Source organism: Apteryx mantelli, chromosome 8 (genome assembly GCF_036417845.1).
Source record: "Apteryx mantelli isolate bAptMan1 chromosome 8, bAptMan1.hap1, whole genome shotgun sequence".
Classification (NCBI taxonomy): Eukaryota; Metazoa; Chordata; class Aves; order Apterygiformes; family Apterygidae; genus Apteryx; species Apteryx mantelli.
Window position 1 is genome coordinate 43,346,107 of NC_089985.1, and position 27,241 is coordinate 43,373,347.

General features: G+C 40.8%; 2 protein-coding genes across 4 annotated transcripts in view; one reads left to right on the forward strand and one right to left on the reverse strand.

The window, feature by feature from the left end:
• Positions 1–723: 723 nt before the first annotated feature.
• The window catches only part of CRYZ (crystallin zeta), a 67,315-nt gene continuing 40,797 nt past the window's right edge, over positions 724–27,241 (reverse strand). Inside the window, exons 1-9 of one of the 3 annotated variants that reach the window (XM_067301406.1) lie at positions 11,725–11,894; positions 9,596–9,729; positions 9,140–9,292; positions 7,488–7,651; positions 6,678–6,729; positions 4,425–4,574; positions 3,905–4,006; positions 3,716–3,811; positions 724–3,442 (exon numbers count right to left, since the gene is read on the reverse strand). In XM_067301406.1, coding sequence (XP_067157507.1) covers positions 3,281–3,442; positions 3,716–3,811; positions 3,905–4,006; positions 4,425–4,574; positions 6,678–6,729; positions 7,488–7,651; positions 9,140–9,292; positions 9,596–9,706 — 990 coding nt within the window. In that variant the 5' untranslated portion in view covers positions 9,707–9,729; positions 11,725–11,894 and the 3' untranslated portion in view covers positions 724–3,280. Of the gene's footprint in view, positions 3,443–3,715; positions 3,812–3,904; positions 4,007–4,424; positions 4,575–6,677; positions 6,730–7,487; positions 7,652–9,139; positions 9,293–9,595; positions 9,730–10,816; positions 10,990–11,724; positions 11,895–27,241 lie in introns of those variants that run through there. The other 2 variants (XM_013945115.2, XM_013945116.2) reach the window with 2 other exon arrangements.
• TYW3 (tRNA-yW synthesizing protein 3 homolog) lies at positions 11,346–21,099 on the forward strand. Its single transcript, XM_067301407.1, has 6 exons — positions 11,346–11,631; positions 12,414–12,494; positions 17,309–17,407; positions 18,244–18,315; positions 18,588–18,721; positions 19,615–21,099. The coding sequence occupies exons 1-6, from the start codon at positions 11,452–11,454 to the stop codon at positions 19,835–19,837; spliced, it is 789 nt and encodes a 262-aa protein (XP_067157508.1). The 5' UTR covers positions 11,346–11,451; the 3' UTR covers positions 19,838–21,099.

The following is a 27,241-nucleotide window of genomic DNA, read 5'->3' on the forward strand; positions in this document are numbered from 1 at the left end:
ATCCACCTCTTCCTGGTCTCCTCCAATGGGAAGTCTCTTGGTAAGAAGGAGGATCTTGCAGCAGACAGATGCTATCACTTGCAACATTTTCTCTGTAAAGAAGCCCAGAATTTTCAAAGACTTTTTTTAATATACCTAGTACTCAGACATTAATATGTCTACAAGCTTGGAAAATATTTCAATTCCAACTATTCTAAGAAAAAAAAATCCTACAAAAACAGAGATCAGGCACAGATTTTTCTTTTAATGATACAATTGTTCCCAGAGGACACACAGGTAAAATAACTAATAAATTTAGGGCCTAGAGATGATTAGTGAGTCAGGATTTGATTTCTCCCAACCGCACACTTCAAACAATTGTGGTCTGTTAAGCACTAAAACACAACATTAAAATTTGAGTGAGGGGCTTATGAAGAGACCGATTGTGGGGTCCTCTGTTACCTTAATATTTTAGTAACAAAACACAGAGAGAGGAAATATCTAGACACTCCAAATGTTTTTTTTTCAATTATTTTCTTCATTTAGATTAAGCAAAATGTTAGCAGAAAGGAGTGCCTGTTCAGAGAAATCACAACTTAGAAAATGGTAGTGCGATGAAGTTATGAACCTGGAGAGCTCCGAGGAAATTGTACATGGATTCAGAGCACATGCGCTGATTTATAATACGATAACACTGAACAAATCCAGACTGAACGTTACAAAGCAAGTAACTTCCATGGACAAGAAAAGCCTCTTTAGTAAGGACTCACTCTTCCTCAAAGAAACAGAAGAACTCACCCTTATCATTGAGAAAAGTATTCTGGAGGTGAGGACTTTGCTGTTCATTAGAGAATTATCCCATTAAAAGGAAGTGCCTGTAATATCAAACAGTATTTTGAGTGCAAAAGTTGTCAACATATCAAACACTCTCATTCTTTATTTGGACTGTATTTGGAACAACAATCTATTTTGCACTTTTCTGCAATTAACATGAAAAATCAGAAAGCTGTATGCACATCTGGCAGAGTTCAAAGGAATGACCCTGTCCCTGACAAGTGAGGCACTAACCAGGGTTTTATAGAGGATAACAAGGAAGAAGCTGTTCAGAAGAAAGCTTGGCAAGAAGCCTGATGGCTACCTTGCTGCAAGGTCATTTCCATTTATTTATTACAATCTGATGTTTAAAAATACATTACCCAAAATACAAAGTTCATGTCAAAAGTGGAAGGCAGGCCTGCATTTGAAAATAAACTTGACTTAAGGCAGAAGTTTAATTTCAAACAAGTAGTATTTCTTCACAGTCCCTGCACTGACAGGACTCTAGTCTTTTTTCTGGATAATATCAAGAGATTGCAGACTCTGTTAAGAAGAAAGTAGTCCATGTAGGCTAGCAGTTTTTGTTTGCATCTTTATTAAAAAGCTGTCCAAAACCCTTAAAATATCTCATTACATAACTAAGCAGGGCCCTCTCTTTGACTTAGTATATTCATAATACATTTATAAATATCGCACAGTATCATGTCTAAAGAGGTTCACAGGGAGTAATTTAAGAAAATTATTTCTAAAAACCAACACTGATCTAAAGAACTATCAATGATCAACTATCAAAATAATCTTTAACCTCAGCTTTCCAGTTCAATACACTGTAACAACTTTGTGTCATCTGAAGGATAGGTCAACCATATGTACAAAACAAATAATGCTAATTTTACCCATTAGAATTCAAACAGATTTTATACCAAATGTTAAAAGTGTGTAAATTTTAGAGAAAGAGCCTCTTCTAGCATACCACACTGCTCTCAGCTGAGAAATAAGAGAAACTGTGAAGCAAGATCTCAGTAACAAAGTCTGAAAACAGTCCAAGATTGCTTGATGTTTATAACTAACATGGAAAGATTCCAAGTGATGCCTTAGACATGCAAAACATCGCAGAGAAACAGCAATTTAAGGATTCAGAGACATTCAAAAAGGTAGAACATACTGTAAGCACTTGATAAGGCCAACAGCAGCATGTAATTATGCTGATCCAAGACCTGTGCTGCTGATAATCAGTGGCTATCATCTCTGATGCCCTAGTATTGTAATTCCTTCCATAAGCCTTGGACCAGCACTGCAATTACTAATGACTAGCACAAATTTGTTAATGTGTCCTGGGAAATTGGCAGGGCAACTCTTTCCTCATTTACTCAAACATGAAAGGAAATGCAGCTAACACGAACGAGCAAAACAAAATTTAAACATTTAGTATATTTTAATACTGATATCTCCTGCCAAGAGCACTAACTGGCAATTAAACCAAGATGGCTATAACAATTCTAGGACTAGTCCTAAACAACAGTATTGAGAGAGGGAAAAAAAAAAAAAGAAAAGAAAAAAGCCCAAACAACAAGCTCCATTCATCTCCATATCATTCTGAGACAACTGCTGAAAGTTGTAGTAATAGCTATGAATTGTCAAATACTAAGATCTCACTGGAGTACAGCCTTTTCCATTTATGAAGATAGCATGAATTCCTGATACTCATGAAAGCAGTGCAGCCTCTTTTCTTCTCTTTGTAGCCAGGGATTCAGGTAACTTTAAATTTAAAAAAGGTTACAGAAAGAACTGAAGTCCCCTCTACCCAGCCATTTTCCCATCAAGGAATCAGCTGTTTCTGCCAACATGATCAGTTGCAAAGTAGCAAATACTGGCACAGTTTCAGAGTTATTGTCCCTTTGGATTAAACTAGGACACTTACACCTCAGATACGAAGTCAAGTACAGCAAAATAAAACTGCCTTTGTTTACACACAATGCATATTTGAGAGACACCATTTGAGCTGGAAAGTGAACTATTTTGACATTCAAAGTTATGATTCCAAATAAACTCTGTGACAAAAGATGAATGAGAAAATTCTGTGGCTAAAGAATCTACAGAGACCTAGTCATATGCATTTTTCAGTCTGCTTAAAAATGCAGGCTGAAAGCTTCATTCTACACTACCTACTGCTTTCCAGCAGCCTGAACACAGTTTCAAGTAGAGCACTGAGTCAAGTTCTAGCTTAGGTATTAGTTTCCCCTCTGTCACAAGGCTATGCCAGCAAAGCTATTTTCATATCAGCCAAAAAAGCCACAAAAATTTTTTAAAGTATACGCAACTCTGTTTATTACAATCACAGAATAGATTGTTAATGAAATATATGCAAGTCACCATCTGCTGTTACTCTCAAACCTGATCAACAGTATGTTTTATAAAATATGTTCAATGAATCATGTAAGCAAAGGTGCAATTAGAACACCTACAAAAAAAATGGAAAAAGACTTTATGGAAGGAGCACCATCTTTCCTCTAGCACCACTGCTATGAATAATGTCTTCATGAGCCTTAGCTATATTCTCCAATGGATATTCGGAGCCTATTTCTGGTTTCAGCCAGCCAGCTTCTATACCATCAAGGACTGCTGCTGCACATTCATTTCTCTCCTCCTACGTATAATAAAGACAACATTTATCATAAGGTCTGTGCATTTTAGAGGAGTATTAAATAATTATGTAAGCATTAAACCAAGTTTTACAACTCAAAAATATTTTATGAGGTTCTGAGATTAAATCAAAAGGTAAAGTAATGAACAAAAATTATTTACATTTATTTAAATTATCCTGTTTTTTAAAATAAATAAACTATTTTAACCGGAAATAATAAGGTATTAGAATATATCAACATGACATTCTTTAAAATAAAAATGATTGTTTTCTTACCTCAGTTGCAAGAAACAGACCAACTCCTATTATGCTAGATTCTTTACTCATAGTGTCTCTCGGATTTATCTCAATAGGACCTCTACAGCCCACAACCTGTTACAAGCCAATTAAAATACAGTTTAAGTTAAAATCGTTGAATTGGATTGCCAAATAGGCAAACTCAAGTCAATGACAGAAAATACTCACCATCACCCTTCCTGAATAAGACAACAGATGCAAGTCAGTAGCAAGATTGACGTTAGACAGCATTTCTATTATTATATCAACTCCTTTCGTCCCTGTGTATTCCTATATAGGATATAATACATTATTAAAATCACTCCAATGAATGTTTGGGTGCCTCTGCATATTTCTTATGCTACTGATGACACATTTTATAGTTCATTATTTAGATTTCATATACAGCCTTTATACTAAGACTGACAGCTAATAAGTTTACCATATTTTGATATGCTATCATACTGTGATTTGCTGAAATGGATGAGTTTCTAAATGCCCTTATCTGAGAAGAAAGATCAGATTTTCCAGCCTGGAAAAGTTTTCTATTGTGTAGAAATGAAAAAGGCAGTATACTATTACTCCTACATAAATCCATTTACAAAAACTTCAGCAAACAGCTTTTCACATTGTATAAACATTAATAAGAAAAAATACATATTACATCACCTAGGTATGATACATAATTACCTTAACCTTACATAGTTACCTTAATCTTATCAATGTAATTAGCTTCTCTGTGATTAAATGCTTGGTGAGCACCATTCCTCAGAACCGTGTTCATGCCTTCCTCAGTTCCTGCTGTACCCAAAACCTTTAAACCACAAGCTCTGGCAATCTGACATGCTGCTATTCCCACCTGGGGGGGGGGAAATGACAAAAAAAGTCACATCTCTTTCTTTAATATCTCCTTCTCTATTTTAAATTTAACATATTCTACCAGCAACTTGAAACATAACCATTTAAAAACTTGGCCTGGGAACTTTTTTTCCCCCCCCACAATAAGTAAACTGGATGTTAAGGCTAGCCAAACAATCTTTAAAAAAGAAAAGGTGTTTTCATAGGCACAATGAAGGGGTTTTTTTAAATAGCTATCAGCATTTTATACAAATCCATGTAGAATGCTGCCTGTTAAAGTTGGAACATACATATTTGTACGTATAAAGCCAAAGAAAACAGTCTGCACCTTCTTCTCTTCCCAGAATCATCTGTTACTGATACCAGCATTACATACTGCAAAGAAAATCTGCAAGCACAAATCTTATGAACACTACTTCTGCATTTTTCACAAACAGATTAAATGATACCTTTAGAAACCAAATTTTCAGAATTTTGTGCCCATCTGATACTTCAGAAGATGTTCAGAGATAAGGGATGCTTGCATAAAAACCTGACTTTGGCATCTACGATCCCTTAAGGCACACCAGTGACACCTCTTGGTTTTGCTTAGTTTCCATGGCATACAGAATGTGAAAACAAAAGGAGGAAGAAACTGAAAAAAAGCACACTGCCTCTTTGGGATTTAGTCTCAAACTGCCAGCTTCCTGAAGCTATAGATTTGGCAGCCCACTGTACCAACCGTACAGCTCGATACCTCCTCCAGGATATGTTAAGATATGTACATTTTTATATTTTTGGTATTAAAAAATAAATAAGCAAAGGAGACCACAAAAACTCCACTCTGTGGCTCTGCTATTTAAACTTAACTTATGCATGTGAGTACCACACAGGGTAAAGGGACAGTCTTCTGGAAAAAATCCACCATGACCTGTCACAGTCCCCCATGTCTGGCCAGGCTCTAACCAACCTGTTCTGTTCGTCAAATGTGAACTTGTTTTTCAACAGCACATCATCAGTTTTCAACAAAATGAAAAAGCAAACACCATCAATTAAAATACATCAGGCTGTTTCAATATAGAACAAAATTTTCAGTGAAAAATTCAAAAGGAGGCACATTTTTAAGGATCATTATGGAAATCAGCATCACTTGAAAGAAGAAAAGATGGAGCACAAACTGTCTTTTCACTTCAGTATATGCTTCAAACCTAGACATTTCTCACTGCTTCTGCAAATATTTCCATAACAAAGGTTACAAAACCACAGAAAAACAGATTTGCACAATATGCCTCTGTAAACCAAATTTAAGATATCTTTTCCAGAGGCATATAAAGTAGGTAAGAATAGAAACACTACATTTAGTTTATTGGGGAAAAAAAGAGGCTACCAGGCTGAATGCCGTTCTAGTATTTGACAGAGAGATTGAATTCCTCCTCCTATTTGACTGTCACAATCGCCTTTTTGCTGTCAACCAAATAATTCAGGAAAATTGACCAGTTTATAAAAGCTGTTCTGTCCTTTAGCAGAAGTTGAGCAAGAAAGTGCAGAATATGGAAGACAAACTAGAATGTTGTGTGAAAGTAATTTAATAGTAAAGAGTTTTGAAATTAGCTTGTCGTGAAAAAAAGGGGAACTAGATGCCTAATTCACATATTATTCAGACATGAATTTTTATATTCCAGTATCTCTCCCTGTGCAGCTAGCTGTTAGCCAATAGATAAAAAATATCTCAGAAAGGCATAGTAGTTATGCACCAGTGATGACTACTCAGAGAACTGAGAACATCTTGTACCCGTTTTAAAACTGCAGCTTTTTGCTCTTCGCTTTGTTTGAGATAGACTGGCTATACAGCTTCTGGACCAACTTTCAACTGCAGCAGTATGTTTACTATGCACCCCTCTGCATTAGTGGCCTTATGCAACCATTCAAGCAGTTTCATAGAGTTACTTCGGAAAACACAGTCTGCTTTAAAAAAAGAAGTATCCTAAAGCATCTGAAAGGAAAACCTAATTTTGATAATCAGCTTCTTGATATAGATGCAAATGTAAATCACATCACAGCCTAAAGCAGATACAAAGACAGAAAACAATGTTTCTTATAACTTGCAGATTCTTGAAATACTTACTCCCCCACTCGCACCATGGACTAGCACACTTTCCCCTGCTTTGGCACGTCCTCTGAATGACAAAACAAATTACTATGAATAAAATAATCATAAAATATCAGATTACATACAGTGACATCTAATCCCTTCTTTCTCACTAGTTTCACACAGAATGAACAAGGAAACAGTATAAACCATACAATTCATAAATTTAAGTAATATGTAAATTAAGCCATCATGCAACCAGCAGCAAGTAACAGCCTGATACTGAAACCTGATTCAAGATCTTCACCTGTTCCAGATCTTAAAATAAACCACACCAGCTCTGCTCATTTGTTCTACCACACTAAACCAGATTTCCAACTCTCATCCAGCTGACAAGGGACTCTGGCTTCTACTCATTATCCTGTTCCGCAGCGACAGACTGGACCACATACACAAGAACTGTAGTGTGTTAATAACTCCGGCAGAGGCTCGCAAAGTAAACACATGGGTCTGCTCTACAGCGTAGTGCCAGTTCAACTGAGAAAGGACAACTAGTCTCATTTCTCCTCCCCAGGTAAAATACTGATGAGTACTGAAAAGAGTTGCATTTTATTACATGATGCAAACTGAAGGAGCCTTTCCAAGAAATACTTAACAGAATAATACAGTCAATAATCTCTATGTCACAGTTACCTGGCAATTCCATCAGTTTAACAAATTTAACTTAAGTCTTTAAATCATTCCATACCCATTGATCCCCTCTCATTTTACAGAATAATAAAAGTATGGGCTTCATTATTTTAAATATTCAAAAGCAAAATACACAAGCTAGATTTGGCATCTTACTTTTGGAAAAGAGCACGGTAAGCAGTGAAATAGGGTATTCCAATTGCTGCACCTTGCTTGAAGTCCAATTTATCCGACAAAGGAAAGACTCTATTAGCTGCAGCGACTGTATAATCTGCATATCCACCAGAGATGGTATCAACAGTAAAAACCCTGTCACCCTTCTGTAAAGGGAGGGAAAGAAAATTATTAATAATTATTAATAATTTCCCTTATATTTTCCTTAATAAACATTAAGGACCAGTTCACAGAAGTTTATTTTTTCTAAAAACTTTTCTGTTAAAAATCTCAGGGATTTTTATACATGCTAATACACACAATAAATGCAACACAAACCATATATTTAGATTTAAGGGTCATAATTATATCCCCTGCTCTACAGTGTAACATGCAAATCTACTGCCTCATTAATATTAGCATTAATGAAACTGAACACTAAAGAATTCCATCCACAAGCTCCAAATGAAAAACTTCAAAACGTTTTACAATGACCACAGAAACAGTTCTTAACTATTTTCATTTAAAAATATACATACACTCTTAATATACCCTAAGGTAGCTAAATATTGCCACTGTTCTTCAACAGGGAATATTCAAAGCAGCAATTCAGTAGGTTATACAGGAAGTACATCTCTCAGTGTACTTTATGTGTGTGTGCATGTGTGTGCGTCTAACATTTATTTCAGTCCTCAGACTTCAGTTATTACCAACCATGCAGAAATCTACGTGACAGTACAGCTATTTCTCAAGCATTATGAGTACGCAAATGAAATGAATTGGCTGGTCCTCTATTCAGCATTTTCAAGATGTTTGTCTATAGCAAATATTGCTCTCACCTTCTCTCTCTTTCATTCAAGCAAATCATCATGATTTTCATAAAAACAAAAAGCAAACATAATGGATATATGAGATAAGAAAATATGAACAAACACGATCTTTCTGGGTAACAAATCTGTCATTTCTCAAGCAAGAGTCACTCAAATTCAAAGTGAGGAAATTCCAGTATCTTTTCCCCAACACGATTTTAACTACAATTTATAAGTTTGTCTGAGACCAACAATCTAACGACTTGAAAGGAAGAACTGATCTAAAAACTGAGTAAACCTCATAGATACCTTTTAGCAATTGGAGAATTTCCTTCTCCTGTCCCAAGAGTTTTAGACTAGAGTAATAAAGTATTTGAACAGACTTATTAACAAATATGTAATTCAGACAGGGTTTTTTTAGAAGTCAGTAAAATAAAAGCTATTCCCATTTTCCCACAACTTTACAGAAGTTTTTTCAGTTCTGCATGAAATTATTACCTCACACAGAAAGCATCCAACTTTTAATATTTCTGTGATACTATATGAAATACTTCTGAAACACAGCTTTTGTACACCAGATCTCATTGCTTTATAGGAATAGACTGAATTGCCACTTCCCGAGACCTTGTAACTCTTCAAGCTACACAGAGCATGAAGAACTTCCCCACGGTTCAGTCTGCAGACTCCAAATTGCTAACATGAGCCTGTTGCATGTTTTTAACAGCCAATGACGGTGTAATCCCCTACGTTAAATGCTTACAGGCAACACATATAGCTACAATAGTATAGTAATCATGCAAGGAAGATGCATAAACAAATCCCAATTAAAACGCAAAGTATAAATACCTTGAATGCAGTCACATGTTCCCCAACACTTTCAATAACACCAGCCACATCTGAGCCGGGAGTATAAGGTAAAGCTGGTTTTCTAGCATAAGCTCCAGAACGAATATATGTCTCCACAGGATTTACCCCACAGGCATGGACTTTAATTAATACCTGAAAAAGAAGATGCTTGTTAAATAATAATTAAAAAGATACAAAACTTAGAATCCACAGCAGTGTATTAAAAGCTTACTGTTGAACTGAAAACATTTCAGAAAATCCTTTATATGGAATATGTAACTCATATCACAGTAAAAAGAAAAAAATGTTAAATGTGATGCCTGAGGCAGTATGTGAATAGGCTGATCAACAGCTACAAATTCAGGATGAAGAAGTTAGGCTTTGTATAACTTACTCAATTCCCACTAGAGGTGGGATATCATTCAATATCATTATTTCAGTTCAGAGAACTCATACCTGATTTTCTTTTGGAACAGGAATTAAGACATCTGACTGGAGTTTCAGCACTTCAGGGCCACCAAATTCAAAAACTCTGACAGCTCTCATCATATTTCTTGCCATTGCCATAGTAATTTGAATGATTCGAATATCTGAAAAAAAAAATACTTTATTGGCTTCACAATTTATTTTGCACCTTCAAAACAAAGGAATCGAACAACCTCCTCTCAAGCAACTGATTAAATCAAGGCTCACTAGTGATTTAAATTGCAGCCTTTCATTTTACAAATCCTGCAAAAGGCAAAAAATTAACCCTATCATTTGTAGGACTTCATGGGTAATAAAGAGAATCACATGCAAATAATTTATCTTTAGTGGTATTTCTGCAATAGCTCCTGTGAACACTGCACTGGCTACCACACCTGCAGAGAGGTACGGTACTTTGGAGAAAAACATTGATAATTTACTATTATGTTCCTAGGAAATATATTTTGAGTTGCTGACAAAAAGCCTTTCCTACGTTGGCTGACTGGCTAATCTGACCAATATTCCAGTGCCTGTTCCCGGTTACTATTTAAGTTATAGGCAATTATCTTTGAAAGGTCGTAGCGATCGGGAAAGCTTCCGGAGGACTGGAAGAAAGCAAGCATCGCTGCTGCCTCGAAGAAGGGCAAGGAGGAGGATCTGGGGAACCGCAGGCCGGCCAGCCTCGCCTCCGTCCCGGGAGAGTGACGGGGCAAATCTGCCTGGAAACAACTTCCAGTGCCTGGGAACGGTCAGCACGGGTTTACCAAGGGGAAATCAAACCTCGCCGACCCGACGGCCTTCTACAAGGAGGCGACCGGCCCGTCAGGCGAGGAGAGAGCCGGCGACGCTGCCGTCTCAGCTCTTGCAAGGCCTCCTGCTGCGTCCTCACGGACAAGCTGACAAGCAACAGGCTCGGTAACCGGAGAGCGAGGAGGACTGAAAACGGGCCGAACTGCCCGTTTTAGGAAAGTTGCCGTTTAGCAATATTTAGTTTCAAGAATGGCCAGCTTTAATTATAGCAAGTTGGATACGCAATCCAAGGGCTGCGTAGGCACACAATACTCGTGTGGCGACAAATTTAAAGCGTGCCGCTATAGCTCTAGGTCTTTAGTTTAAGCCTTTAAAAATATCACCCAGTATCAAAGGTCTGAAACTCAGACTTCTTTCTGAAGCAACAACCTTTTCCGTAACCTCTCTTTACGTATTAACTACCTCTAAAGCGGCCAGGACGGTAGAGACGGAACGAGCTTACAGCAGGCTACCCGCCCCCCTGCCGGCGGGGGACGTTACACCCCGGCAGAAGCGGGGCGCACCCGGTGTAGCCGCGCGGGACGGGCCCGAGGCCGCGCTGACGGGGCTGACGGGGCTGACGGCTGCTCGGCGCCGAGCGGGAGCGGCCCCGCGCACGCGCACTGCCGGCGCTTGGAGGCGCACGACGCCCCGCCGCGAGCCCGCGTGACGCTGCGGCGCGGCCCCGCCCCTCGCGGCGCGGCCCCGCCCCTTGCCCCTCAGCGGGGTCGAGCGGCGGCTGCCGCCGGGCTGGGGCGGCCTCCTCCCGCCCCGAGAGCGGAGCGAGCCGAGCTCCGCGGCCCCTCGGGCCCACCCCCGCCCCGCCCCGCGGCGGCGGGGCCCGCACCCCCCGCGCGCTTCGGAAGAGCGTCTGGCGGCGCGGCGAGGAGCGGAGTGGAGCGGGGCCGCCCGGGCGCTCGGCGGACCGCAGCTAGGGGCGGGGCAGGGGCCACGGTGGGGCCGGGGGGCGCGGCGCCCGCCTAGCCTCGCGCCGCCCCGCCCCTCGCGCGCGCCGAGGCGTTTTGGCCGCCGCGGCGTGCCGTCGGGCGGGCGCGGCCATGGTCATGGCCGCCTTCGCGCGGCGGAAGGAGCAGCGGCTGGCGCGGGCGGACGGCAGCAGGAAGGGCAGCGTGGACGCGCGCGCCGCGGCGGTGGTGGAGCTGCTCAACGGGCAGGCGCGCTTCTGCACCGCCAGCTCCTGCGCCGGCCGCGTGCTCCTGGCGCAGCTCCTCGCCGCGGTGAGTCGCGCCGCGGCCGCCCGTCCCGGCCTCCCCGCGCAGCCCCGCCTCAGGCCGCCCGCAGGCTCCCTGCCGAGGACGGAGCGCCGTTACCGGTCCCGGCCCAGCCCTTGTGCCCGCCTGAGTCGCGTCGGGGTCGGTGCGGCTCCCCGGAGAGGACAGGCAGCTCCCTGGCGAAGCGCAGGCCTTGCGCCGTGGCTCCCGGCGCCCAGCTCCCGCTGCGCCCTTCGTGCCCCGATCAGCAGCGCGGCTTTACCCCCCCTGGCGCAGGGGAGCGCGGGGGCCTGTCCCGCCCGCCCGCGAGTCGCTGACCCCGGGGACGCGTCTGCGTTCGTGTGTCGCGTCCCGGCCGCAGCGTGAAGCGCGGACTTTGCACGCTGCGGCAGCAGAGGAACTGCGGCAGAACGCTGCCACGCGCGTGGTTCAGAAACGCCGAAAACAAATGCATTTTAACGTGGAACATCTCGCTGTATGAGAGCTGAAAAGCACCATTCAGTGGTTAGCCGTCTCTTAACTTGATTTTTCATGCTGACAGCTTGATAACTCAAATATTTTTGTTTTCTAATGCCAGATCGCATTCTTACAGCTTTATCTGGCTGAGAATATATAATCATAGGTAAATTGGGTTTAAACTACCTTTATGTAGATACACTTTCATACCTTAAAAATTTTTTAAAAGCTATGAGATTACTTATTCTTAAGGAATTATTCCTTTTATACAAGGATGAGATAAATGGTCATGTATCTATAGTGCTAGTTTAATCATTTCTCTTTATTGCTAGGATGCTAACAGATATGAGGTCCAGAAGAAAAACTGCTCATGGCTTATGGTAACACACGAAATGTGTATCAAAGATGATGTGGTAAGAGGACAATACCCTACAACTTCTATATTTATTTAATACGGTGTTCCCTATGCCCTAAAAAACGTTACGTGGAATTGGAAGAAATCTGTATTTTTTTCCTTCCTGATACTGAGCTGAATTGATGCTTTAATTTCAGAATGAACTTTTCTTTAGGTATTCTACTTAATAAACTTCAAACGCCTTCTTTGAAGAGAATACTTTTAAGCTGAATGTCTAATTTCCTGCATAGTTGTAAATGCGGCTAATATAAAGCTCAAGTAATTTTTTATTCACTATCTAGAGTAGCATCTTTGAGCATCACAGTAGCTCCAACGAGAGTTCAGTCTTTTGTATTGCTTCTGAAGCAGAAGACTGACTTTTAAACAGTAGTTTCTGAAAATCTAAGATATAGTGGTTTTGATTTTTTTGAAACCCTTTCCTTACTCAGAATAAGCAGAACTGAGTTTTTAAGCAAGTATAGTTCCTTTCCTGAAAGATTACTTGTAGTATAACTGTATCTTTAATTTCTGCAGTTAGTCATCAAATCTTTGTTTTCCCTTCTCACTAGGTTGCCAGCAAGGTATCAACTGGAGACTAATTTTGATTTAAACACCTTCATGTCCAGAACTAAAATAAATTTGTTTTCCATATGGTACTAGCTGGTCTTAAGAAGTAATGATCTAGTCTTTAGCAGACTAGGCCGGACTAAAGGAAAACAGTATATTCCTTATTAACACTGGAGTAACAATTGCTATATGAAACCAGGCATCTGCCTAGTAAAAAGTTCTGTGTCAGGCAGCAGCTGAGATTGTGTTTCAGAGAAAGCAGCAACATTCCTGCAGGACACAGATGCAGGATAGTGTGCTCTTTATCCTGCTCTCCAACAGTTCGAATCTGACATGCACATTAAAGCAGTAACTGTAATACCTCTTTCAGAATATGTCAGTTGTGATTACTGAATACAGTTTGTTATCCTCATGAACTGTTTCATAAGCTACGGCCATTCTGGCTTCATGTTTTTGGTCAGCAATTCAAGAAGCAACCAAAATGAAATTACTGTATCTCCATTATAGGTAGACATGTTTAGGTGAACGTGCCAATGAGCATGTTAATTTTGTATATAGCGAGTGCTTCATTACAAATTGTCATAAGCCCAGCTTGCTGTAGAACAGCCTTCATTTAAAAGCAGACACCTGAAAATAGTATAACAGTGAATCTCTTATGCCCCATTTTTAATATAGTATCTTAAAATTTGCTGAAAATTAAAAATAATCAAGAAACAAGGTTTTTTTAGTATGCTTTCAAAGTAGACTGCTCTCTCATTACATCTCTTTGCATTGCGTATCCCAAAATTGAAGCAGTTAGTTACAAGGTCACAAATTCTCTCACTGGATTCATAGCTCACTTTACAGATATGCATACATTTGCACATGTGCACAAAAAAAAAACCTCCTCTGAAAAATCTGTCTTCATTAATATTTGTTCTGAATTATGTGCCAGCAGCTTAATAGCAAAACAGAGCTTGCTGCAATTTCCATCAGTCCATTTCAGGTTGAGTAGGACCCAGCAGGTCATTGCAATTGACTCTTACCAGAGGAACTACTCTATTCTTTTCTGTTCCCTTTAATAGGTAGGCTGCTAATAATTTTTTACTACATGAATTGCAAGTGTAAGAAAAATGCCTTTGACTAATTTTTAGACAGCTATACTCTATTATGTGGTAAAGGTTGGCCAGTCCAATATTTAGGAAATGAGAGGGGGAAGCAGAGTTCGTGGATTCTGTCTGTTTTGCTTTTCAGCTGGGAGATCATTTGACCTCACTGTGTATATCAACCTCAACAATACGAGCTTAGAATATTTGTTTTGTAATTGATTTTTACACCTTTATTCTCACAATACTCACAGAAAAAGCTTTATATATTATGAAGTATCTGTTCACAAGGTTCTTGATACCATACAAATATCATCTGAGAATTATACAATTAATATTAAACTGAAATGGCTTACTTTTTCCTTGACATACTATAGGTATTAAACTCAGTCACTTTCAACGTTGGATTTTGGGCCATATATACAGGAGAACTTGGGCAGCTGCTGTTTAATACTTTAAGATATGCATGTGCAGAGTCTTCTGCTTTTTCCAGGACTTCTGCATACCTAGTTTTATCCATGTCTGTATGGATAGAATATAAGGTATGCCTTCTGCTGTTATTTTTTCATGCTGCTGGCAGACAGTGCCAAATGCCTCCCTTGAGTGTTGTCTGAGTTTAGTACAGGGTGTCTGATGAGTACTTGCCCCGTTTCTGGAGCAGGTTTTGCCAAATGCAGTGCTCTGTGCGCTGCCCTGGCTAGGCTGTAACTTTTACCCAGGCTAGCAAGTTGCCTGCAGCTGTGCAGCGCTGAAGTGGAAGCGTTTGCTGTAGCACAAACGTGCTGTTTCTAGAACGCCGCCTGTGTAGCGTACTGTGCTGCAGTAAAGGCTCTGCCGTGGTCAGTCATTAAACGCAGTCAGTCACTTCCCGTTCGGTATTGCTTTATCAACTGCTCCTGTGTTTGAAACAGAGGGATTTTCATTTGTGTGAGCTTTTTTACGTATCTTAGCACTGACAGATACTTTCTGTCCTTTCACTATAGCAGTTAGACTTTGACTGTTTGTAGATGAAGGGCCTAATCCTATTTCCACTGGGTGTTTTTCCATCAGTTTCACTGGGAGCAGGGCTGAGCCTCAAACGTTACAGACTTAACAGAAAATTACTTTTGGTATTTCCCTATTAAATTGATTTTACAGGAAACTAGTGACTTAGAAGCAATAAGATAATAAAAACCTGTACTCAGAATATTTCATTCTGCTAATAAGCTTTTTGACGAAACTAGTAAGCCAGCCTTGGGGCAGTGCTAATGTTCATGTATGGCTTTAGTCATCATGACTTTCTTGGGTATTTCTATTCACACTGAAAAATCTGTCTCTAGACTATCTGCTAAATTACTTAGCTTTTTCAGAGAAACAGAAACCCTTAAAACACTCCCTCTGGTATGGTACACATGGGTCACAGTTAATAGTATGTTCTCTGTTACAGTATTTGACTCTCAGACAAGTCTGTCTAACTTGGCTTCCAACCGCAATAAATGCCGGTCAGTTTGATGAAGCAGTACGCTATATTGCTCTGATGGCTAGAACAGAATTTTCAGAGGTGGGAAGATACCTGAAAAGGAAACGCACACATCCGTGGTTGGTCCCAGCTTGTGTTATGTGGACTGCTGCATGTATTTGCGTTCCTGCTGAAATCAGCACAGTGCAGACAGACGCTGCATAACGCAGGGCCCTAACGAGGGTACGCAGCCGGCCTCGTACGGTCCTGCATGGAGAAACCGCACTAACTCTGCATAACCTGGTTTGGGGTAAGGAAGCTGTTTGACCACATTAGCACAGCCTCAGGCAGAGCAGATTCACCTCAGTGGAACACTGTGCCAACACAGTTGGCTTCCAGGCCCACGCAAACGCTAAATAAGTTAGTTTAGGTATTTCTGCACAACACTGCATTATGCAATGTTGATCGCCTCTGGTTCTCATCAGCTTTAGCACAGCTGTGGTTACTCGGCATTTTTTAAAATCTGGCACATAAAGTGTGTGACTTAGTCACTCAGAGAGAGCTGCTTTCAACTCAGAATAATAAGTTACAGAGGGGATGCTGTATAAGCAGATTTAATTATTTTTCAGTATTTAAAAGGAAAAGAGTTGTCACTTAAGCAGTTTCCTTTTATACTGTCAGTAGTGTCTTAAAAAAGCAGGTGAATTTGATTATTTTCTTAAGATTTTATTGAATATATTCATTTTGCAGGAAACATGAGAAAGGATAGACAAAACAAAAAACAAAAAAGCATGAGAAAGCAGCTGAAATTTCCCAAATTAATATAGCAAAATTTTAATACTGTGGATTAAGCAAGTGAATGTGAATAAGAAGGGGGGAACCCAAACAGTACATAGGATTAAATAATCATAAAATGGAATAAATAATGTAACTGCCTCAAAGCAACCTTTCTGAAAGGAAAGAAGTAACATCAACCCTTGAGATTGTTCTACATAAACATAGCATAGAAAAACAGAAATTGTAATACTGTGCAGTACAGAACATCAAGAGCTTTCACCATACTTGCGAATGTAGGAGAATTTGTCACTAGTATCTCACCCTTTTTGCAAAACTGGAGTCTTAAGGTAACATCTGGAATTTTATGTATATGAAGTTATTTGCCTTTTTTTTTTCCTGTGGGTTTATGCCTGTAATTTCAACCTCTGACTTTCTTTTTTTAATCTTTTTAACTCTCATACAGTAGGTTTTGCATTATTGTTTAAACTAGGATTAAAATGTGATCAAGTACATTAAGCTATAAATTTAATCTGCTGTAACCCTGAAAGTTCTCTGAAGTTGAGGAATGTATTTCAGAAACTAAATGTCTTTGATTGTACAAAACAGCGTAAAAAAACCTGACTGCTCAGGTTTCATCTGATTGCAGTAAAAGTCGTCTTCCTGTGCTGTACTGACTATATCAATTCATTTGAATGTACAAAGAAATAAACAGGGAAGCACATTAAAGTTTTAAAGTCTATCTTGCTGTGAATTTCTATCAAACCTAGTTTAGCTAACAGAAATGTGGAAGTCCATGCAATTTGTGTGTGTTATGAGCAACAAAAAATTGCAAGCAACTGAAAGAACCCGATTCATTTCCTGCATTTTTAATGCTTGTTTTACTCACTGGCTAGCTCTTATTTTCATTTTTTGCTAGTAACAGTACACATTTGCAGTATTAATATAAATATTTTGTGCATTTTCCAGATGACTGCACTAGAGAAAGCCACTGGTGACATTGTGTTCAAGTTTGAACCATTTGTTCTTCATGTGCTGTGTGAAGAGCTGCAAGATGCACAACTTCTGGTAAAATTACATCAAGTACCAATGTTACATTGTTGTTTTGTTATATTCCTTGCTGCACAAGTAAAAGTATTGGCTCCTGAGTAGGTTTTAACACTAAGAATATTCCCAGATGTACTGCATGTTTAATAACTAGGGTAGTAAAAATAAGCTAATGAAGAAAACATAGCTTTAAACTTACTAGAGATTTTGCTGCACTTCTTAGAAAACAAAATTACTTGACTATATGTCTGTATTCTAGCTGAAGCAGGTTGGCAGGTTAAAAAAAAAAAAATTTTTCCCAGTGAGTCTATGTTGCTTTCATTGGCTGAAAGTGAGTTTTTTATAAATCATTTTGCTACTTGCCAGGCCATTTGGCTCCAGTGTTTCAGCTAACTGAGTAATACCTGTGCCTTCTGCTTTTCCAGAACAGCTCTGGAGAGTCTAATGCATGATGGTTTTGTTCCATGATTCACATAGAAGAGAGAGCTGATGAACTTCTCTTACCATATTGCTGCCCTTTTAGCTATGAAAGTGTTGCACGATTGCCTGTATGGTTACCAGCTCTTCAAGATAAAACAGTACAGTGCAAGAGAGGCATGAAAGTCTCTTCTGCACTGATGGTTTAAGCTTAGACAATCAATTGACTGTGGTTCTCTGAAAACCAGCCACAACATTTTGTGTCTTCACATGGGTTTGATCTTACAAACATCTGAATGTAACTATTATTGCATTAATTTGGGGAGATGATTTTGAGTAAGTTTTTGCAAAACTGGGTTCGTGACTTGCATTGCGATCCATAATACAGTCTTTCTGTGAAAGTGTGTATGACCTGTTTAAGACATTTATTTGTTCCGCAGCATTCTGTAGCTATTAATTCTGGGTTCAGGAACTCTGGCATTACAGTTGGCAGAAGAGGAAAAATTATGATGGTAAGGACTTTTCTACTTAACTATAAAGAATTTAACCAGATATTTCATTAATGTTAACCTCAAATTTTTAAGAGCCGAGATCTGAATAGTAAGGTGAAAGACAGTTATTTCACAATACTGTGGTAGAAAAAATCTTCCTACTTTACTTGACAGCAAATTAAACAATTCTGTGCGTGTTTTTTCTTCTTGTAATGAATTTCCCATATTATTTAAATAAACCCTATAAAATAAAAATCTTTATACTAGATGATTACTTAAATGTGTGTTTTTAGGCTGTGCGGAGCACTCATTGCTTAGAAGTTCCATTGAGCCACATGGGGAAATTGATGGTCTCTGAAGAATATATCGAATTTCTGATACACACAGCTAATCAAAAAATGGCAGAGAACATGAGGAGGATTGACAGGTTTGTTGGAATACACTAATCCTATTGATGACATTAAATGCAAAAGTGAAAATGGATAGGAGAGGCTATGTAAGAAGAATCCTACACGTTAAAAAAAGTTACAGATCTAAAATAGAAGTTCAATTAACTTTGAGCTCTGAAGACTGTAAACTCTTTATTTAAACAAAACCTATAAGCAATATGAGTTTGCAGACTGAGTTTGTTACTGAGTAGCATTTAAGTTTCTTTTTCTAACAATAACAGCAGCATTTGGTGTTTTAACACAGTAACAGTTTCAGATGTATTCAGATTGCAATGCACACTTTAATCACCTGCATGTTTTTTACAGTTTCCAAAACTGATGATTCATGAAGGAGATGAAAGACCCTAAATTTGGGGTCTTTATGTTTTGTTTCCAGGTATGAGGAACAGAATAGGCAGAAGAGCCAAATGGCATGAAGATCAAAAGGATGCTGGAGATGCACTTATTTTTACTAAGATCAGTTTGGTTTTATTTGCCCATTTAAAATCTCTGTAGTTGTCAGAGAGGTTTAAAGTTGCTACGAATGGTAGCAGTCCAGCTCACCATTAATGCAGTTGCTCATTAGACACTTAAGATGATAACATTTTATAGTTTCTGTAAAATTAATAGGGCCTTAATTGCACATAGGTACATCCACTAATTGATTTCTAATATACAAACATTAAAAAGACAAGTGACATGGCATAAACAGGACACGTGCTGCTACTCCTAATTTTTCTTACAGTACTAATTGGAACATTTAAAGTTTAGTAATGATTTAGTTTTCTTCATGCATTTTGATTGTAATACAAAATTATTAATTTCTCCAAGTAATTTTGTGGATCCTGTACAAACCTACAAAAATAATAACTACGCATTTATTTCCTTCTAGGTTCTACAATTGCTTACAGTTAGCTTTGAAAACTGCCGTCAGTGCAAACAACTCACCTTCTGAAGAGAGGGAAAAGAATCACTGTGTGTACGTTCACAGAAGAAAGAGAAAGACCATTCAAAAACATGGTGTATGCACCTCTCCAAAGGATCATAACAAAGAATTAGAACATGAGGATGACCCAAAAAGCAACGTTGATATTTTTGGTGAAATTATGGTGTAGACTAAGGCATTTGAAAGCATGTGGCAAAGTGAACAATTGTACTGCTCTTCATAAGAGATATAGATACTGCTCGGTTCTAAGTAATTCTAAGTAGTAACACTCATGGACATTTACCTGAAGAAAGTAACTAACTGAACAGAATTGTGACTGAGTTTAATGCCACAGAAGCACAGAGAACAAAACTTCAGAACATATTTTTTAAGAAAGACAGAATTTATTTATTTTAGATTGTCAGTTATTACAGAAATAGCAGGCTTGCTACAGCCCTTGGCCACATTCTCTATGGACATTCTCTGTGGAAGCAATCCCCTTTCAAATGCTGGATTTTGCCCTTCTAATTTTAGCAAAGGAGGGAAGCTCTGGGAACTGAGTTACCGTGAAGATTTTTATCTCTGTAGGAATTCTGCAAAACAATGTGCAGCAATGCAAATGACCCTTTCCAAACAACACAAAGTCATGCATTAGTCAGCAAAAGTACAGTATCTGGTCTGGAGATTAGAGCAGAAATGTAGGCCTTATGCATGGCTCTGTGCAGACTGTAACCAACAGGTTCCGTTCCTGCCTATTGCACTGGGCAGCAAAGTTGGCCCTTGTTCTCCTGCACTTTGCTCTTTGTTTCAGGCCTTAGCCCCACTGTTGATGTGTTCGGCTTCCCCTGGCTAGCAGCCATTAAGTGGGGGTTTTTTTTGCATCTTCTAGCCAACACTGTATGCTGATAGTTTGTTAGTTCACTTATATATATTTCTGTATGGCCAGCACCCAACTGCAATTCCAACTGTCAAGCAAAAATTCAACTGTAAGTGTAGAGCAACAGGTTTTCCTAGCAGGCTATAAATCACTGACATACGATAGATGTTTAATATAAAATAGTGCAATAATTTGTATATTCCTACAATGTACCACTGGAAAAGTTGCTCCATACTGGGAGTTTATTTTGCAAAAAACAGCGAATCTGTAAACCTTCACAACAATGAACTCTCAGCCCTTACTTTTATGACTCAGTGGTTGCTAACACTGAAGGAAGTGGTTTATTTGGTATAGTAACTCCCAGTTTGTATAGTTAGGGAGCTGTCATTGTTTCCATTACATAAACCTACATCTTGGGGGTGTTTTAATTCCACTGTAAAAATTTGGTATACTAGGTGGCAGCCAAAGGGAAAAGTAATTGGGGGCTTTAAATAGATCCTGGAAGACACATTAGGCTATGTTTCCAGTAGCAGGCATGCCAAGAAAAATAAACTTGTGCCTTTGTGTGTTGCTTATTTGTGTTTTACCTTATGACTTGTACAGTTTGAGTGGTGTGATGTGTTTTGTGCTTCCCGATGGCATGAAAGACCTCAGCACCTGATTGTGGCATGGGAGAGCGAGGCCCAACACGTTTCCATCCTTCTCGCAAGAGAATTGCCATCAGCCACATGAGTTGACATGTTAGCTGGCTGTTGCTGTCGTTAGCTGTTAATTGCATGCAAATTGGACCAAATAGCAAAAAGAAGAATCTCTCCTATTGTCCTCCTTTGTGCAGGGGACAAGCCACTGCTGACAAATATAGATTTTATTAAAGAATGTCAGCTTGTGAAGGCTCTGAGCACATAGGATGTTAAAACACCACAAGAGACCTTCAGAAATAATCTGCTGTATAAACTCTTCATCATTCTCAAGCCTCGTACGGATTTCGGTGGGCTAACCCTCGTTCAATTGCGGCTGAACCGGGGTGGGGGGCATTCGTATTGCTGAAGAGCTGCGCGTGGGACGGCACGAGGGAGGACTGACGGGCTGGAAGAACCGGGACACGCGGCTTGGATGTGCTGGCGATGCCCAGCACACCGAGAGCAGTGCTCCCGACGAGCAGCGCCGCCTCCGCCGGAAAGCGGAGGAAGGAGTCCCGCGACACGCATGGCCGCAGGCGAGCGCACGGGCACCGTTCAGCTGAACGGCGAAGGTGTCCGGGCAGCTGACGGTCCCCAGGCCGAAGCGGCAGCAGCTCCGCAGGGCGCCGGGACGCAAAGGCTTGCCAGCACGCCTCCACCAGGGCAGCGGTTACGGTCACACGCTTGGGTTTTCCCCCCAACGCTTTATAAACCTTTGCTTCTGTTCTGAGGCACACAACTGCATTTCTCTAAACTGAGGTAAACTTAAGCCCAACAGCGTCCATCAGCTAACGGCAACGTCTGCTTCAGGATAAAAGCATGAGCTGGTTTTGCACGCCGGTAACCAGACAAACCCGCAGTGAATAAGAAACCCCCTTTCCCCGACTATATTCCTGCAGCCCACCGCTGGGTGGCGGAGCGCTACGCGCAGTCCCGCAAGCGCTTCCTCTTCCCTATTCACACGAATTTGGACGCGTTCGCGCAGTCACTTTGTGCACTGTAGGGTTTTTTGCCTTAAAAACACAGAGGTGGGGGAGACCAGACCATTCTGAACAGCCTTCTGGATTTAAAGCAGTCCTAAAATCCTGTAAGTTCTTGCTACGGTTTGTCGGAAATTATTGCAAATTCAGTTAATGAATGTGAGCAGTAACCACATACTTTGCCATACTGTGTTCTTGCAGCACATATTGAAAGATAAAACATAGAACTGAAAAAGCAGAGATGCAAAGAAACAATAGCAGACTTCAACCCCTGGCCCAAAGACTTCACATTTCCGAGAACACAAAGGCTGTTTCAAAATACAAGCTTAATTTTTATGTATGTACAGTCATAAGCCACATCTAAATGCATCTGTATAAGGCAGGGGAGCAAGGGAGACTATATGACAGATCTTGATTTTGTATATAAACTGAGACTTCAGCATGTTTTCGTGGCAGACCTATGGGGCTATGCATTTGGACAGAAAGATATTCAATACAACTACTTCACTTAAAAAAAAAAATCATTTTTCTTTTTTTCTTACTTCAATTCAAACACCATGGTAATGGTCCAAATCTTTACAGCATGTAACAGTATATACAGTGTTTTAAGAAGTTTTAAGAAATAAGAAGTTTGTCAGGAACTGATGTGTGATAAAATTCCACATTCCTCTTAGCAAATTCTGAAAGTTTTTTTGACAGTCTGAAGCTAAAAAGGTTAAGTGAAGTATTGCTATCTTGTAACTTTATACCTGTGAACTCCAGTTATTGAAGACTGTTAGGGACTGCATACAAAAAAAAATGCAAGAAAAATAAACAGAGTTGCATGGCTCTGAGTGAGGGAAAGATTTGGGAATTATGTTTCTTAAGTGCTTAAAATCTTGAACGGTTTTAACAAGGTTTTTCTGATTTTGTAAATCCCCCTGCAAGAATTGTTTATCCCACCACTACATAGCAACGCGAGGGACGTTAAATGTGCAGACTCAGGAGCCCAAGCGGAGATGCCGAGCGGAGACAAGTTTCGGGGGTGACGCTGAGGTCCGTGTCACCGCGACCGCGGGGCCTCACGGAGAGCCGCAGCCGCAGCCCCCGGGCTCCCCTGCCCTGCCTTATCGCCTGCACGCGGCCAATCCTTCCCCAAAGGCTTACCCAGGCAAGTCTGACAAAGTTCACGAGTTACTCTGAGATGAGTTTGGCCAAGCTGTGCTTTATTTCCAGCTCCCATGACTAATTCTGTTACACTTTGAACGCAACATTCGGATTTAGGGAACAGGCATCCAAGTGGACAGAAAGCGTACGGGCAGCCCAAGATAACAGCGTTTTGAAAGACAATTCTGGCATTCCTGGAGGAATAAAGAAATTGTTGATGTGCAACAAAATTCCTAAAATTGGCAAAACTTTACCATTTTAAGTGTGCTTAGCCACTTAGTTAATAAAAGGGTCTTTTCCGCCCAAGTTCTGTATTTACTTTTGCTCTGTTAAAATATCAAACATTTTACGACAATTTCGTTCACTTTGCATTAAATTGTTTCGGGGAAGCAGACGCATCCATTCGCTCTAGCAGCCGATTGCCTTTTCTCAGCCGTAGCATTTAGCATCCACGCCAGGAAACCACGTTAAGCTGCCGTTCCTCGAAGCACGGCCAGAGCAGCAGCCAGTTGTGCTGCGGATGCACGGCCTAATACAGCCCATCCAGCAGGCACCTCGGCGTCAAAGGCACTTGACCAATTTGCCAGGATAATTCTTTTCATACGAATCGCAGTAGTCACAAACATGAGCATTTGCTTGAAACGGCTTCTTCCTCCAAAACTTAAGTACTCGGATCAGCTTACAGGAACATAAGCAGTAATGGCATCAGCTTGGAGCGGAAACGGCATTCTCAAATGGGGTTGAAACCTCATAATTACAGGACAGCTTATCAGTTCTCAGTCACCACTCCTTACTCGAATTTGCTTGGGTTTATGCATTTGTTAACAACGTGAAATTATATAAAAGCTTAGCCTCAAATTTTTAAATAACTTTGTACTATTAAATATATTGTGCACTATAGTCTTAGAACGTCTTCAATACTCCTGGCTACTAGAAATACACAATTACTTCACAATATGTTGGTAATTTAATTTTATATAATATGATATTAAGGAGAATGTTTAGCTTCTGGTCTACCGTCAGCTGAAAATAATACTAATGCAGCATGCTGGGCACTTTTAAGGGAACTATTGAGAGGAAATTTGAGTCTTTAAAAAATAGATATTCATGTGCCTAAATTTCCTCAGCTGCCCACTTCATTTGTTTACATCAAGAGAAAGTAGAGCCTAGAAGAATTACTGTCTTAAATTTACTAGCTCCGGTATGACAACAGCAGACAACTATCTAGACATCAAGATAAGAGTATATTTAGCTCTTTCTAACAGCAGACAACAGTACGCAAATCCCACACAGAGATTATATGCCAGTTTTCACTCTGCTTTCTGGATGCAGTTTATTTGTGGTAACTGAGCAGATACAATACTTTAGTCAATTTTGCACTGGAAAAAAATCTTTCTTTGTTTTCATTTTCTGCACAATCCCATGAAAAAAAAAGTGTATTTTTCTCAAAACCAACTGACTTTGATCAAAAAGAACACATTCCATTCATCAAATAAACTGTAACTGTAGTTTATAGTTATTGTAAATAGAATAGTGGAAGAAGAACCCTGGAAGCTAACAATTTGATTGTTTACTTGTTAAATCATCCTGCTTCAGTGGCAGACAGGCCAATTCCAGCACCTCATCACGGGAACGTACACGTATCCCTACTGAACGGAAAAATAACCAAGACATTTAAATGAGCGCTAGTGCCGCATTGGCATAAAAATCAATACATAATATTCTTCCCAAGAGAGAGCAAAAACCTCACCTCCACTACACAGTTTTCAGACGGTGAAAGGTGTTACAGACACCCTGAACCCAAAGCGTACGAGAATTTACTTTTCAGTCTGCTCTATATATAAAAGAGCAGCCTTTTTCGTTTCTCTAAATAAGCACCTTTTAAAGGAAATTTCACAGTATTTTTTCACATTACATAGGAACTGCAATAACCAGTGCAGTGAATGTTCACAGATGCCTGTTCTGCTATTTTTAGTCACTGGTAACTTTTCTAAATTTCTTGTTTTCAAGTTACAATACAGGGCTACTGAAAAAGGTAAAGGCAAGAATCTGCATAAAGACCTTAACGCTCCCCTGATTTTTCTGTGTGTTTGTGTGCGTGTGAAGAGGACAAAACAAGTTCAGCTCTCTGCATATGGAAACGCTACCGGAGCAGCATCCTGTGCATTTTTCAAAGAAGCGCCGAGAAGAAATCTGCAATTCCTTAGAAGAGCAGAGGCTCGTGCGCCTGGATTTCCTCAGCTGCCCGCTTCACCGGCTCTCAACAGGACGAAGCCTGCGGGAGTCACTTCCTCGGCCCTGCCGCGGGCGGCTGGCTCGGCTTCGCCGGCGCTTGGAGCCGCGTGCCCAGCAGCGCTCCTGGGGCTGCCGCCCTCGGCGCGGTGCTGCTCCGCAGGGCCGGTTGGAGCGGCCCACGGGACACGGGACGCATCCCAGCCCCTCCGCGCCGCGTGGCGCCCGGCCTCGACGCGCATCCCAATGTGCGTCCCGGCGGCATGTGCTCGGCACGGTGCAGCGCAGCGCGGCAGGCAGGCAGACGCAGGACGGACAGGACACGGCAGGGCCGGGCCGGGCCGCAGCCCCGCCATCGCCCGCTCCGCTCCACGTGCCCCGCTAGCGCCTAAGCCAGCCGGGGAGGTTTTATCCGGTGTCTCCCGCCGGAGCCGCTCCTCTTCCCGCGTCCCGCCGCAGGGCAGGAAGCCACCGCCAACGCCGCCGCAGCTGCCCCCCAGCCCCGCGCGGGAGCGGACACCTTGCCGGACAGCACGGAGCCGCGACGCCTCGGCGCAGGCAGCCGGACTGCCGCGCTTTCACTAGGGCTCCCGTAAAGAAACGGCAGATGCAGTGCTGCATTTTCGTTTTACAGCAGGTCGGTGGCCAGGCTACCCTTTGCCTGGGTTGATGCATTTTAGAGCAATTCTTACTCGCGCAACCATCTCTGACGGGAAAAATCCGATCCTCTGGTTTGTCCCAAGCATGCGGCAATCGGACGCGAGAGGTCATTTAAGCCTAAACTCCTGAAATACCAAACGGCTGTACTGCAAAAAACTTCCCGGGAAAGACCACCAATTTTCCACTAATAGAGATGTAAATGAGTCCCACTGCTTTATAAGAAGTTTTTCTGTCTGTGATCAATTATATATCAATGCGCTTTTATAATCTGCTAATTTAAATATCTTTTGCATAACACTGCTGACAAAAATCAAGGAATATTTACAAGTAAAATGCACCTAGAGTTTATGCATATAATCTACCTTTTCTACCAGCGCTTTACATCTTTCAGTGGCATATTTTGGACCAAATTCTCTTCAGTTCCACTAAGACGAAATCAGCTTTTGTTTTCCCCCACTGAAAATATTCTCACCTCAGAAATGCAGCCTAGCGCTGACGAAAAAGCAAAATACAGCAGAATTTTTCTCAGAGATCTAGGCAGGTTCCATCCGTTTTCCCTTCACGGATTTTCACAGCACGATGACAGACACGACCCGAGGATGTGCCGCTTTCGGAAAATATATGCAGACACACCTTGGCCATGCCTGCGTGGAATCAGAATTTGGCCCAAACTCTGCTATATTACAAATGGCCATTTTCCTCTCATTCTTATTACCTAGATGTGAATGTTCAAATTCAAGAACGTGCTTTCAAATCCACAGCCCTCCAGGGTGATATTAAATGAACTCTATTTAATAAAACACATTCCAAGTTGTTATTTTGATTGGAGCATTATACTTTTTGTCTTGCAATGAGTGGTTCAGATTTCACTGGGTCGTTAAAAACTTCTGAATGAGTCTCTCTTTTCAAATCATATTTAAAATACAGACTTATTTGACTGTGGCATCAGGTGTCTTTACAACACAAACCAGGGATAAGTTGCATAAACCTGAATTAAAGCTGCTGCTGTTGGTGTCTCC

Coding starts and splice junctions, on each gene's coding strand:
- TYW3 (XM_067301407.1), top strand. CDS start 11,452: ATGGTCATGGCCGCCTTCGCGCGGCGGAAGGAGCAGCGGCTGGCGCGG. Junction 11,632..12,413: donor TGGCGCAGCTCCTCGCCGCG/GTGAGTCGCGCC, acceptor CTTTATTGCTAG/GATGCTAACAGATATGAGGT. Junction 18,316..18,587: donor GAAGAGGAAAAATTATGATG/GTAAGGACTTTT, acceptor GTGTGTTTTTAG/GCTGTGCGGAGCACTCATTG.